Raw genomic sequence first — 16,236 nt, 5'->3', positions numbered from 1 at the left:
CATATTGGTTCCACATAAAAACTAAAAGGGCATAAAAGCCATGAATAGACCTAACTATTATAGATAAAATGCCAGCTAAAAATTGTCAGGTGTTAGATTTTGTTGTAAATACAGGCAGCCATTCTTCTGGATCACAACATAATTTATAGAAGTAGATAGATAAAGCAACTTCAAAGCAATGAAATACTTAATCAAGAAGATCTCACATCATTATGATTAAAATAACATATCTTGTCTTTCATATTTTATTATTTTGACTGCAATCCACCTTGGTGTCTCAAAATTGCCTTGACTTTACCCGGACATGAGACAAAGTCTTTTTATGCCACAAAAACAATCCAGACAATTACAATATTGGCATCCAATTAAAACCCTTACTTTCTGCAGGATAGCAGGTAAAAAGGGTTTCCAGTGCTGAAGTGCAGAAAAAATGGCCCCAATATGAACCTGCATTTATGCAAATACTTGAGTTAATTCACTTGAGTCACAATGAAGCAGATGTAGCCACCACTTGCAAATTATGTAAAATACTGCTGCCTGTATTAGTACCTTAATAATGATTGATGTTAATTCCGTGGTCAAAACATGACATTGCCTAAAATTAAACAAAAAACCAACAGACTTTGCCTCAAGAAGACAAAAATTCATGGCTCTCAGAAGATTAATTTTACAACCCAAACATTTAATCGTTTCTGCATAGTTTGTCTCCACTGCTTTATTTCTAAATTGTTAACATTTCTGTAAACCAGGGATCTCCCAACACACACTGGTAACAAAACTGTCTCACTTTAACATTTCAGCTTGCTGCCCAGAGGATCTCTACTTTTCTATCATGCTGCTTCCTCATCCAGCAATAGTAATTTCACCACACACAGAACAGCCTAACATGCACCCAAGCTTTTGTGAGTGAACACAAAGCATTTTTCACCTCATAGTAACACCTCATTAAAATAGGCAAAGTATAGCAGCTGAATGGTGCCATACTACAGTAGATGCTGATGGCCACAGTGCATACTTGTGCCTACTGCCATTTCTCTGAAGAGGTCTGCTTATCTTTGGCCACTACTTCTCTCGAGCATATACCTGGAAGGAAACACCTCAGACTGCATGGTATTTATCTGTTTGTCACTACTGAATTACCTCCTTGACACAGGAGTACCACGACCAACAATAGCACGAGTGGCTGGCATGGCTTTAAGAGCAGTGCTATTTCCCAGACTAGAAGCAGAAATACTTCATTTAATTATCACATAAAAAGTAAAGAATATAATAATATGACCATTGCAAACCCACAGGGCCCAGTCCACAGTGAAGCACATGATCAGTATTAACCCTGTTCTGCACCATTACTCATCTTGAGAGTCACGGCCACATTTGTTTCACAAAAAAATAAAATCTATCTTCTCCTTTTTCTTTTTGACCTTTGGTAACTACATGAAAACAGCATATGGAGCTCTATCTCACTACTGCTCCTTCTGGCTTTAAATGTTACCTGAAAAAGCTCTGACTTTAGCTCCAAGCCCTGGCAGAAAGTACGCTTTTTCAGCTAACAAGGGACTGGAGGTTTTACAAGACCATGGGGGTTTTCAAAATGTTCTTCCACTTTTGCAATCATCAAATTACTACATCATGGGCCAGACTGAAAGTGGCCTTTTATGGATTCCTTTAAAAAGGTACTCATACTCTACAACTGCTTTAGGATATGCAAGCAGTTAATTAAGTACAAAGGCATAGTCTGTGTGATCTCTACTGTATTTTCATTGCTCCGTAAAGGCCTTCCTGAGAAGGAGACAGGATTTTTTCCTAAAGGCAAAACACCCACTAAATGTACTCTGCTCTTAATAACTGAAACTCCTTACGCTTGAGCTGTCACAAATTGCTAGCACACATTTCTGCTCAGATTGTATTTCCATAGGTTTGACACGCCAAAAGGCCACTACCATTACTAATGCAGTGACACAATGCAGGAAGGGAAAAAAACAATCCTTACCATGAGCAAAATAATCACAACAGAAGAAATTAATATGTCAGAATTCAGTCCATTCATATGGGCTCCCTAAAAAATCCACCAAACCACTGTCATGCATAGCAGACCTAAAGAGTTGTTATTCAGCTCTCTACAACTGGAGATACATGGAGAATATTTAATACCTGAATAGGTATGTATCATCTGCCTTATCTCTTTTGTGTCTTCCTGCTGAAGCAACCTCACCAAGAGCCATGTAACACTTTTTCCTCCCTACTCGGGCAAGCAAAATCAGCAGTAATCAAGCAAGAATAATCTGAGCATCCCTTCTGAAATGGCTCCACAGCACAAAAAGGGCAGCTCCAATCACAGAAAATGCCTCATTCAGATCCAAAATTCTGTATTTCTCCATATCACACAACAGCTTCCAGCTCACACAAATATTACAAGAATATCACCATATTTCAATCCTGTAGCAAAATCAAGGTCAAGTCTTTTTTTTATCGTGCTGCTACACTGTCCCACATAGGAAGCAAACAGGTGGAGTTTTCATTAACTAAAACATCCTGTATTTTAATTTAAAAACAAAATATTTAGAATTTTGAGGTGGACTGTGTTAATATGCCTATGCTTCAATAACACCATAAATCTGCATGCTTTTACTCAGTACTTTATTTTGCAAGTTTCATACCAAAGTCAGTAAAATAGTTTTTCAGCTTTTATGTGTGATTTCCAAATGAAGTAAAAAAAAAAAAAAAAATCTCACATTCTTGTGAATGCCTAGTTGACCAGTAACACTGAAGTCCAATGTACTTTAATTCACAGATGTATTTGAAAAGTGATACCTTACAAAGCAACGTGAAGAGAAATGCCGACACTTGTTTTACTTATCAACAGCTCAAAGTCAACAGAAAAACAAAATTAAAATAAATACCACAGTGTACCACACTACAGCTTATGCCAAATAGGCCACAGAGGAATGACCACACATGCTCTTGTTCTAAGTCACACACACAGAAAGACTATTTAACAAGGCAGAGAGTTTATCACTATGGAAGGGTGTGATTCCCAGCATTTCCCACTGAATTTTACAGAGATATTTGAAGCTGAAAAGACTGACTACAGGACACCAAAGGACAGTGTCCAGCTTTCTGAAATTCACCAGAGACAGCAGCATGCTAACCTGTCTGGATTCTGAAAGGTGAATTTCAAGGGATAGCTCCAAGGGAAGATCAACCACTAGCAGACACTTAACGCTGTATCTCTACATCCTCTACTTCATGAAGGCAAAGGCCATGTTTCAGGTCTGAATGCTCATAGTTAGGTAGCGTATGATGTCTGTGCTGTCCAGGGCTAAGCACACTCTACTTTTTTGTCTGAAATTCAAGCCCATTGATTGAGATGATACACTCCACCCCAATTCACTGAACTCAGGTTGTATCTAAAGAAATGAGAGGAGCAAGCACATTGCCATCATGTAGCACCATTCCAGTGGAACAACAGCTCTGTTTAATCATGCTTTTAAGACTCCTCTACCACAGGAAATTTTCAGAATGTCATCCTTATTTTAAAATCCCAAAGCCAGACTTCACAACTGAGAACTGATAATGGACTATATCTAATTCTGAGAACCGTCCTATGTGTGATGAGCAACAGCAAGAAACTTATTTTTGCAGTAAGCTCTACATTCTACATTGCGCCTTGTATCACTAATTTATCATGTTTTATATGTGAAGTTATGCATATGAGTACATGCATATGCAATACCAGTAAAGAGAACAGTCACCATTTTGGAACATGTGTTTGAGAATGAGACCACCTCTTACTCCCTACAGCGAAGAAACTTCAAAATTCTTAGCAAAGCTATTAATAATTTCATTTTATACAATGTATGAACATTACATTAATGCAGTATTATTATGTTTGCATAAATGTCATAAACAAAACTTGAACTAGTAAAATGGCACCTGACTCAGTATTTTTGCAGTATTCTAATTTTCTTTTAGGTACTGATTTGTGAAGTAATTTGTTCTACCTAACCTAAATTTGCTGGATTGGGTATAGTCATTTTGCTTTCTTGAAGATACTTATGAATAAATCTGGATACTACCAAATATACTCCCTTTGTTCATCAGGGGTACAATACCTAGCACTGTAACTCTACCAGAGTAAGAACTAACAATTGACTTATTTTACAGCATATTATTATGCCAGGATATGACACTAAAGAAGCATCTTCCCAGCTTCAGGCAATTATGTTTGTCAGTATTGTGAAGCCTTGACAGATTTGAAATTACCGAAATTGTACAGAAAAAGCACTGTCATATTTTTACTTCCATTACTCTCTATGTAACATTGCTAGTTTTTACTTTTTTATTTTCCTTAATGTGATTACGTTTATTGGATATACCCTTTATGGATCTAGCTGTGAAACTTCTGAAACACTTAGAAGCTTACCCAATACCTACAAAAAAGTCCAAACTATTTCTTCCAACATAAAGTTATCCATATTACACTGCTTGGTCACCTTTCACTAGGTTCCCTGGTTAAAAGTGGTAAAATGCAGAAGAACATCTCCTTGTAAAATTCTCCAGACATTCACTAACCAGATAGCCCAGCTGTTTCTAGCACAGCACTTGCCAGTTGTGTGACTAAAGTACCTAAGGGGATTATTCTGTTTTTCATAGATAGTTTTTATTTAGGTGAGTATATTACTGACTTTCTAAATAGTATCCCACTACTGACTGGAGCCATACTCAGCCTGATTTATTAAGGATCACAGTCCAAAAGGGGCAGACATCCTTTTCACCCATTCAGACAGGGACCAACTGTCCCTGAACCCAAGGAAGACCTATGTGTTCCATGACCCACTATGTCAATGTTAAAATAGACAAGAGTCCAAACCAGCAGGATTTACTTCTCTTGGAGAGGACTTCAGCAATTTGCTCTCTCAGTAACAGCGGCTTACAGACTTAGAAAACGCTGAATCAGCTTTTTAGCTTCAGTACAGAATTAAGGAACTCCTTAGGGTCCTCCAGGTCAACTGCAGATGGACGATGGACTTGGGGAAGCCCATTAATAATACAGAGGGGTTCTCATTATACAATTGGTAGTGGGCAAGAGATTTCAAGACAAAGAGAGAAACACCTATCATCAACTAAAAAGGATTAGTTTTAACCACCATCCATATATCTTTCACATCAGTTATTTTCAAGTTGCCACACATCACACACCTCTGCAGGACTGTTTATAGTTAAATTACGTTTAATTTGCTTGTCTGAATTCTTTTCTCTTAAAAAAAAAAAGGAGAACTGCTGCAGCCTGTAAAAGCGTATGTGCTCCTCTATGGCATTCAAAAACCTATTTGAATTAGCCTGCTCTACTGAGGGTATACAGTATGTCTTAAGGCTAGTGAGAAATTAAAATAGAATATTCAGCTTTTTGAAAACAAGAAAAAATATTTCACACCAAGGGTGACAAGTATGTATGTTTTCAAGTTTGAATATAAACTGGTTAATTATTTATTATTTCAAGCCATAATGAGAATGCCACTCTAACCACAGAGTATCCCCTCTGTCATGCTGTAAAGCAGGGTCTGTTCTATTGTATACTTTCTAAATTTAACAGCCTTTGCATGCCCTAAGGGACCAGTCATTAAAAGGTCACTTCAGAAGTAAATTACCTTCTCCCTCACAGGAAGTATCTACAAAGTAAAAACCTAATGCTGACACCTCCTCACAGCAAGGCATTTATTGTCTGTTCCAGAGAGGGCAAGCAGGGTTATGAATCTGAAGGCAATACAGAGACACAAATCAGAAAACAGAATAACAAGAGAATTGAACAGGAAAAGCTGGGAAGAATTCCTCTACCATGCACACTACACCTCTAGCCATAAGAGCAAATAATGGCAGCAAACGTTTCTTCTACCATACCTTTCCTTCTCTTCATGTCTCTATATAAGATGCTTCTGAAAACCAAAGTTTGCTAGGAGAATGATGAAAATCCTAATTTTAATAATAAAATTAAAGAGCAAATAATACTTGAAACAGATGAGAAGGCACAGTAGATAAATATTTTCAGGAGAGCAAATTTCCATTAAAACATCTTTCTTCTTGGTAAGCCTACTACTTGGCAATAGATTCCACTCATCAGAGTGAGATTCTAGGAACTTCTCCTCCACAAAATTGGTGTCATTGACATAACTGCCTTTTTAGCAAAAAAATAAGTAACTCTCTGATATAACTGCAAGCCTTTCCTGGATTTGCTGAATTCTCTAATACCTGAAAACAAAGCTTTAGAGTGTGAAATACAAGCATTTAAATCAATTTCCTGTTCTTTCAAAAGAAACTTGAATTTCTAAAGAACATTGCAATATTGTTTATCAATATCTCCCATACGCTCACTGTCATAATGTTGAAAATTAGCAACTGAAAAGACTTGAATGGGCAATACAATTCAAGTAGAACAAGCATAAGCTTGAACATGGCCATCATCATAATCCAGTTTGGACAATCTGCCAGTAGGCAGCAAAAGGAAAGGGAGAACACAAATTCGGCGCACAGTCCCACAGACTACAAATACTCAAGACAGCACTGAGTAAAGTACTAAGCAAAACCAAGCAAGCACTTACGTCAGATTTGGAGGACACGTTTTCCTCCATGTCAGAATCACTGGGATCTACAATGTCATCGAAGGGTGGCAGAGTAGGCGTCTTCCTTTCCAGTGCATCAGTTTCAACTTTGACCCTCGCCACCTTGAGCTGAGATTTCTCTTTTGTCTGTTTTTTGTCTGAACAAGTAAGAATCAGTGGTGGGGCACTAGGAAAACTTTTAAATAATGAATCCGAGCTGGGTTTTTTTCTTTTTCTTGCAGAAGATTCATCAGTGTCCAGCATTGAGGGCCTTTTTGTGAGAGTCTTCTTTTCTTGCTGCTGCCCACATGTTATGGTAAGGATAGGAGTGTTTTCAGATTTTGGTTCCTTGGACATGGGTTTGGGTTCCTTGAAGGCCATCTTAGGAACCATTTTTTCATCTCTTAGTGGTTTGTTTTCTTTGGGTTTCTTAGAGGATTCTTTGGAAGATTTGTTATGTTCCCTGGAAGGTTCTTTGAAGGCACTTTTTTGTTCTTTTGAGTCTTTAGAATTTTTTTCTTTGTGCTCCTTTGTTAACTTCTGGGTCTTTGAAAAACTGTTACTACTGCTGCTGCTATTTATGTTCAGAATCCTTGCTGGGTCCTGCAAAGAGGAGATGTAAAATTTTACTTTAAAAAAAAAAAAAAGAAAGAACTCTTAAATCCTCAAAAGGCAGACAAAATATGGACAAAGGATTGATATTAAGAACTTGGAACTGCAGGCAAGTAACCAGGAGTAGAATTAACTATATAAGAATAGATAGTCCAACATTTGGCCAAAAAATCTGTTACAAACTGGTGGAACATAAAGAGTTATCACTGCTCATCAAAAAGTTACAACAAAAGCTAGTTTTTACCCTAGGCATTATACATTGTAAGGTTAACATAAAAGCAGTTTAGGAAATCTTTATCATAACCATTACCTATGAGAGAATTAAAATCACAAAGAAAAATTAAGACATGGACCATATGATGTCGAGATGTCGACAGAATTACAGGATCAGAGGAAAGCATGATGACATTTCAGGCAAAGTTTAACTTCTCTGCTGTGATCTTCTGAGTTTTGCCAGATCTTTTTCCTCATAAACAATAGCAATCCTGGGTCCAGCCTGGCTATGGAAGAATTGATTGGACAGACAACAGTCATTGCCTTTTTATGGAAAACCTCCTAAAGCTGAAAAACTTTCCTTCTTTGAATATACTGGCATCTCTGCTGAGTCTTTAATTACTTTTTTTTTTAAATGAACTGTTTTAAGTGAGAAGTGTTTCTCAGAAGGTAGAGACTTAGACATCCTACAGGAGAGGCTAAACCAGAAACAGCAGATCAGTATCTGCTGAGTATTCCTCACTCAGTTGAATCTGAAAAGTTGAAGTGGCAAGGCAAGAGGTCACATGCAGCTTGAACTGGAAATAAAGGAACCATCCAGAATGGCCTATACAGGATCCTTTCTTCTGAGAACTAACACCTGGGAATATTTAAAAGACAAGAACAGTTCTAGCACTGCCCACTTTCATGGAAACTGCCAGTGATGAGCTCTCAGTATCTCAAAACCACTCAGTAGACTAATTGCACTGTTTTAAAGGCTAAACACATGTCATATATATACAAGATGGGGTCCATTTTTATACTTCAAAGCTGCAAAGTGATGTTTCAATTCACAGGAACCCATGGTCAAGTATTTTACACTGCTCACTTTTTCCTCCAGGCTGGTTATAAGCATTTCTATCTTTATGTTGCAACACTTTAATATGTATTACATACACCCATTGATTTCCTTTACCTATAAGAGATATGTATGTAAATGTGGTGCATCTGGCTGCCTAAAACTGCCACAGATTTACAGATCTGTAGACAGGAAAATATATTTAGCTTATCTTCCACCTTTACTTAAACACCTTTTTACCCACAACATAGACAGAAGTGGACAACACTTCTGCAGACAGCACTACATAAGTGCAGTGAAAGTAAAGGACCAAAGCATGAAATAGCCAGCCCCATCACCCACAGGGACTCAGTCATTTTAAAAAATGCACACAGTACAACTGCTCTGGGAAAAAAACTATCCAAGAAAACAAAGCAGAATTTACACGTTAATGGAAGTTGTGTCAATTAAAAGAGAAAGGAAGACTGAGACTACATCCACTGATGTGCTTCCTGTTCATAGATAATTACTTATAACATGTCCAATTAGGATGTGTTAAGTCAGAGTTCAATACTCTAGGACCTGAAAGGTCTACACAAAACATGTGCAGAAACTGCAGTGTCATCCTTCTCCTTCTCTAACAATAGGTAGAAACAATTAGCTAAAAATAATTTCTTAGAAATATTCTTCCCTTCTCATTATCTTATTTAGTGAAACAGTCACAGTGCGGCAAAAATTATCCAGTTGCATGATTTTATAAGATGCTTCTTGCATCTGTACTACAAATATATTTTTGTGTCATATTTGATAAACTAACTTTATATTTATATAACGCGTATATCAACATTAACATTGGCTGGAAGCACCAACAATGAACACTACTATAATTACATCTGAATATCTAAAAATAAGGCACTTCCTGGATTCCCAGGCCAGTAGTTAAAAAACAAAAATAATAAAGTATGCTTAGCACCCTTTCACATGTTTTACTTGAGTTATAAGACTTATCCTGGCATTCTTCTTTAAGATTAAAAAAAAAAACCAAAACATTTTTACTATTTCCTTTGATGCAAGACCAGCACCAAAAGTTGACTTATGAACTAATTATTAATGCTTCTAGTGTCATATCATGTTCTATCATTCCAGAGAGGTGTTGCCCTGGGGAGGAATAAAATATGTGTCATTACTAAAGTAGATAGAGAAATTATCTTCCTTACTGGTCTCCTTATAGCCCTTTATATATAGCACATATATTTTACATTTCAGAAGGAGAGTCTCATTTCAGAGGTTTTCCAACAGATGAGACCTGTGGAAATGGTTCTAGGGCACAGTAGTTTTAAAACTAAAAGAAAGTTGTGATCTGTCTTCTTTTCAATTTTAAAATTCTTAAGATTTTAAGACTTTTTTCATCTTCCTACAACATAGAAGTTGGTATTTTCATAGAAATCATAGTATATTTAGGGGACATACTTATGAGACTTATTTACAGCTGACATACTTATGAGACTAGACCCCTCTCACATGCTCTCTTAGAATTACCTTTTCTTAAAGGCAGCCAATCCCTTGCTTTTATATCTACATTCATTTTCAAAGTAAACACACTATCTTTTCTTATTTCCCTAATTTCTGCAATGACCCAAAAAGAAGCCAACAATGAAATGGAGGAGTTAACTACAGGAACATTAAATCTGTAAGACAGAAAAAAGTCAAATTATATCCACCAGTAAGTTCTGTCAAACCTGATGATGAGCATGGGATGCTGATGGGGATGAAAAGTTGCTGAATATTCATATAATGTACGAACATGTACTGTGTATCAGCATAAATCTTAACAAAAATTAGAATGTACTTTCAAACCATTTTCTTATTTATTAGAATCTGACAGTGTGTTTAAGTGTTTCTTTCCACCTTAGTAAGTGTTGCAAGAAGTAAGAATAAATTTAGTAAAATAATACACTCTTTTCTCAACACTCTTTTCATGAGAAAAACTGCGATTGTGGGGCTTTGGCAGATAATATATCTGCACACCATAGCTTACATTTGTGTATTCATCAAATATTGAAGCAACTTAAGTCAATGTTAGCCTTTGACATGTTGCATAACAGCGTGCAAAATAATAATACAGGTACACTGGCATGTCAAAATACCAGATGTCATCCTCAGGCCAGTAATACCATCTACTTCCAGTAAATCAAGATATATAGCACTGCTCTATGAAAGGGGCTAATGTATCCTTCAAAATATGTATTTTAGAAAGCACAATAAAAATCTAAAATTTTATCCTCAAATAAAACCTGCACTATTCTGACTGTGGTACTCAACTCCTGTGCGTATTTTGGCCAACACAGCTCATGTTAAGGCCCAAGATGCATTCTGGGAGCATAGAGAACATATTGTAGGCAGGACAAGTGACCAGAAAAGCTAACGAGCCATTATGCTGCCATGATCATGAGCCTGGAAATTGCTATCTCCTGCAGCCATCATCTCTGCCGGTTTCATCACCATCTTCTAACTTACAGGAACTACATAAACCATACGTCCAATCTGGAATGCAGAAGACATCACCTCATCAAAAGAAGGTGAACTTTTGAAGTTGACTCCCTACCAGGTGGATTGCTCAGGCTTTCATGCTTCCCACTGCGAAAAAGGGTATGCCATACTGTGACAAAGGAGGAATGACCAGCGCCCTCACACTCAGCTAGGTAACTTTATTTTTTTATGGATCCCAAGTGCATGGATTAAGAGTTACAGGTAATAAACTAAGAAGCTTTGTGATTTGGGAGGTAAATTCACTTTATAGACTAATCTGGGCAACGGCAACCAACTGTTTGTTGTGGTTTTGTGTTTCCTAACAAGCGCACGAAATTAAGTTAAAATCACAGAGTACATTGTCCTGAAAATTTGAGAGAGACAAACACACTGTAATAGCTGCTCAACAGATAACATATTTGCAAATTAAATATGTAGCTACTTCTGTAGCTACGGGGCAAAAAATTATGCTGAGCTGTGTATGTTACAGACCTGGGTGTTGACTTCACACCACAAAATGGAATTCCCAATTTGTTTCAATGTGAGATTGAATAAGCAGTTACTTCTGGAAACCATTGCAAATCTCAACTGCTGACAGATGTTAATAACCTAACTAAGAAATAGAACACTGGGGAGGGGTGGGGGAAGCAGTGGAGCAGGGGCAGTTCATGATATTTTATGAAGTCAATAAACTGAGCACATTGGCATAGGCTTGTCTACTGTACTCTGAGTTTAGACTACAAATTTAGTACTAGTGATCATAAAAATGTGCATTATTTTCATTTCTAATTAAAAATATTATGCCTATTGAACTAATGTGTTCATAATAAGCCAGAGGACTACAATTAGACTCAAATATGCCTGTTGCTCTAAAGAGGAAAAGAGGAGAAAGATATCTAAAAGTAATTCCTTCATCAAGCAAATTCAGATTTCTGTTGAATACAAACTTGTTTATTACTGAATAGAAATACTAGCTGATTTGGGGGCAGGGGACAAAAAAAAAAAAAAAAAAAAAAACAAGAAAGAAAAGCACAACAGTTTGAGAGCCTCCAAAATTACTCTAGGGTAGAAGATGATTTTACCTGCTTCCCACAAAAACCCAGCCCACCGAACTGTTATGATCAATAACATCAGAAGTATCAGAAGCAGATGGAGAATTATAAAGCTCACTGGTTTAACAGTGAAGGCTAACTGGGGGAGCATAAAACAATTTATGTTTTTTCTGATGACACACAGGAATAAAAGCTTTTGTTTTCTTTGCTTATAAAATAAATCTCATTTCTCTCCAGTTGATACTATAGGTCTTTGCAAAAGATATAATCATTCCCCTGAAAAACCTAACCAAACTGCTTCTCTATTCTGTGCATGTAATATTAATATAATATAAACAGGCATAGCAATGGCACTGATTTAATATCTGTATACAAATATCTGTAGCCAGCCTGAAGGTATTCTTACATTATGAAGAAATGTATGAAGTTTTCATACATTTCTGCCTGACATCTGTACTTCCAAGATTAAGGCTTTGTTTTGGAACTAAAATACGGGTGCTCACTAGTACTATTTCCATTAAATTAAATGAAAAAAAAAAATCTCTTCAGAGATACAAACATCTCTATTTAATACATATTTTAGAAGAGAATGAGACAGAAGGCAAAATGACAGTTGTTTCTTACTTACAAAAAATACTGTATTGTATTTTTCATAAGTGAATATTAAACCAAGAATAACATTTTGTTGCACTGGTTTTATTATTGTTACTTGAATTCTTATCTAACCACACAGTTTATATGGTACTTTGCAGTGGCAAACAGATAAGCATAAGGTTCTGTTTTTTCCACACTCAAAATTTAAAACTGACCTCAAAGTTAACTGTGGTATTCACAGACAAAACAAACCAAAACTAGACAGAGCACATCAAAGGCCTATTGCTGTAGCAGAAAAATCCCAAAGTCACCCACTACAGACATCTGGAGAACACTTTGGCATCTGGGACAAGCAACTTGTGCCCAAGAACTATCAAGACTTTCCTGCAGCTCTTATTGTAGAGGCATATTTAAATGAAATCTGGACATTGAAGTTGTTCCATCACTGGAGTTACTCCAAATGACAAAACCAAAAATCTATTCATACATTGGCTGGAACTTTCCCACATTCCAACCAGAACAAAAACACTAAAGACCAAAATTCAAGGCTTTTCAGCTCCAAGAACTTGTAACAAAAAGCCCAGACTTTAATGTTACACTAAAACCAAGGTTATCTTGTGTTTCCATTTCTCAATAATAGCTTATAATTCTCAGCAAGGCAGATATTTATGAGATAAAAGGACAACTGCTCATAAGTGTGTGTTGGACAGGGTAAAGCAATGACTGCTGGGGGGAGATGAAAAATCAAATATCCATGTGGACTGACAAAAACCAGTGTATTGACAAAATACCTCTTGCCACTATTAAAAATTCTAGGGATGGAATCCTGAAATGTGATGCATGTCTAACCTCCTCAGGTTAGACTCACATAGCTGCATGGTATGGGCCAAACTCTCTGCAGATGTTTGAGTTGCTTCAGCAAAAAATGAAAGATTTCAAGCAACATGGATGACTGCAGCAAATACACACTTCACCCTCCTTCACTCTATCACATTCCACACTTGCCGATTTTCCATATCAGATGGAAGTTCACTAAATACAGTTCAGAAAATTACTTCCCAGGTTTGCACTTGCTCACAAAAAACTGAGATTCAAGACTTACTACACAGTTACTAGGCAGTTACTAGGCAGACAATTAGTACAGGACTCAGTATCATGTCAGTACTGCCCTGAAGTCCTTCTAGAGGTGTTTGGGTTGCTTATTAACCCAAGCCTCAGCACACCTACTTTGGCATGGAAAGCAAGGCATGAGTGCATCAACATTATATATATATAAAATCAACATTATATATATATACACACTCTTTAGAAGTGATTGGAAAATGAACTCTAGAGACCTACCAACCAACATCTCACGAACCCTATTAGAGACGGTCAAGTGTCAGAGTAACTCATGTTTGGGATCCAGTCAGATGGAGATACATCCTAGTGTAACCAGCAGCACCTTGCTTCAGCACCAGGTGTACTCAGCTTCTTTCCTTTGAGGCATTATGCACTCATTTCAGCATCCCAAAATCAGCACCTTCAGTTTAATCCTCAAATTATACCTCAGCATCTCATTAGGAAAATAACCACCCTTCCATATATTTTTTAAATGTTGCAAGACCAACTGCATTAGAGATGGTGAGGCACTGATGTACAATACACACCAGAAAGGGACATGTCAAAGAACATTTTTTGCCTGCTCTTGCTTAATTAAGTATCCCTACCAGCTTTTCTTAGGCATACCCTTAATTCATTACCTGACAATTCTGGCAAGATTCGGCACAGAGAGAGAACATGAAAGTTATTAATAAAAATGCGTAGTGCCCCTTTAAGTAGAAGCACTGCAAGATCAAGTGACATACTTCAAATCTACAAGATTCTACAAAAGAGAATGAAAAGCTAAACAATTTAACAGAATGGAGAAAAGGCTTGCATTGCATTTCTTACGTGAATAAACAACAACATGTTCCTTTATCTTCCCATATCATTAGTTCAGTTTGTCAAGAAATTATCTGCTATTTCAGAAGGGTTCATTTGTATTACTCAAGAGGTTCCTTGGACTATACCTTTTTACATTTGAAGTTGGGGATTCAAAATTTGATGTCCTAGAGACCAATGACACATTGCTTTCTTTGAAACATCTAGGAAAGAATTAACCTCTTAAATTTAAACAAAACTAAAAATCTAAAGAACAAAGCTTCAAGTCTACACAAGTATCCTGAAAAATGTTTAATAAATGAAATTATTATTATAATATTATCTCACATTCTTTACATTTCCATAGATCACACTTCCATCACTGTAATCTTCTAACACTACAAGATACCATTGCAACTCCTTCTGGAACAGGAGGAAAACAACTGTACAAGTAATAAAACAAGAGAACTGTCACCAGCACCTGTTCTCACAGCCATCCTGAGTAAAGAAATGTCAAGACCTGCTATCATTAGCGTAGCAATTAAAGCATTGCAAAAAACAGGTAGAATTTTTTTAAATTAATTTAATTAGTGGGAAAAGCACTTTTGGCTCAACTATCTTCTAGGGAAATAAGTCTCACCTTTGGCCCATGAGATGATTTCTTCTTCACTTCAGAAAAAGACAGAGAGTTACTGGGAAGGCTGGGGAGATGAAGGCTCTGCCCTGAAGAAAACGATGTGCCATCTGACATTACCATCATCTGTTGTAAGAGGGAAAGCATGTCAGTAAAACATTACCAACAAGAGCAGAGTTTCACCTGCCTAGCAAATCACACTGATAGGAGAATAAAAGTCCAACAAACAATATCCATGTTTCTTCTCAAGAGGGGGTAGTTTAATGAAGTCACACTGATAATAATTCATTTTCCCCAAAAAGAGTCTGTTTTTTCCATTATATTAACTGATAAGCAATCTCCCTGCCTGCATACTGACCCATGAGCCTTCCAGCCTATCCTCTCTCCCTTCCCTGAGAGGCAGAGGCAGAGTGAGTGACCAAGCATCTTCGCCAAGGTTAACGCACCACAAAGATACACTGTAAAAACAGACTGACGTTTTAAACTAAAAGCAGTATGTCTTTAATTTCAGCTTCTAACTTCAGGCTTCTGTGTTATCTAGAGCATAGAAAAATGTGTGGCTGGTAAGCAAGCAGACAGTTTGCTGCTAAAAGGGTCTAGCTCCCTTTCTTGATTTTGAAGACTTAAGTACAGACAGATCATTTCCAGAAAGCACAAGTAAATCAGCTATTACTGAGCAGTCGCCTGACATGTAAAGATTATTCCGTCCATCTCTGGGAAACCCAGTTAAGATTCTGTCTTCTGCTACAGTGCTGCTGTGTCTGGATTTTATGATTCCTGCCATAGCCATTCATCTATTGTTTCAAGGCTCCAAATGCTAGAGACAGCTTACCTGTCTGACAAGCCCTGCAAAGCTGGAAAGATGCAGAGCTCTATACCTGCAAGGAAACATGTCTCTCTTCCCGAAGGTTCCCAGGCACAAAGTGACACTGGTTTTGTGGATTTCCTATGTGGTTATCCTTGCCTCTTCAGATGACCAAAACATCCTCTGACTCAAGGGACAGTAATGAGCTGACCCATCACATGCCTCATACACATTACATTAGAAATACTGGGAAATCGAGGACACAGATATGTATATTCCAATGTTACCTCCCCAAGTCAGGATGATCTTTTATTGCCTACAGGTTCCTGAAGACAGGCTTTCAATTAAAAAAAAAAATATTTAAACACCACTCAAAATGAATCTTGTTGCAGACCACTTTGCTCCAAAGAGACATGGTAGCTTGGGGAATATTAAGACACATGTCAAGGTAATTTTTTTTTATCAGCCTGTTTTCAACACTG

The 16,236-nt window shown here is 37.1% G+C and overlaps 1 protein-coding gene across 1 annotated transcript in view; it reads right to left on the bottom strand.

Annotated features, from left to right (window-relative positions):
* Window positions 1-16,236, bottom strand: part of MLLT3 (MLLT3 super elongation complex subunit) — a 117,771-nt gene that overhangs the window by 31,140 nt on the left and 70,395 nt on the right. Inside the window, exons 5-6 of the mRNA XM_058044310.1 lie at window positions 14,956-15,075; window positions 6,597-7,199 (exon numbers count right to left, since the gene is read on the bottom strand). Of these exons, the coding sequence (XP_057900293.1) occupies window positions 6,597-7,199; window positions 14,956-15,075 (723 nt within the window). The remainder of the gene's footprint in view (window positions 1-6,596; window positions 7,200-14,955; window positions 15,076-16,236) is intronic.

The sequence above is a fragment of the Melospiza georgiana genome, chromosome Z (genome assembly GCF_028018845.1).
Source record: "Melospiza georgiana isolate bMelGeo1 chromosome Z, bMelGeo1.pri, whole genome shotgun sequence".
NCBI classification, from domain to species: domain Eukaryota; kingdom Metazoa; phylum Chordata; class Aves; order Passeriformes; family Passerellidae; genus Melospiza; species Melospiza georgiana.
Note: the sequence above shows the minus strand (reverse complement) of the source record. Positions and strands in the feature narration are given on the sequence as shown.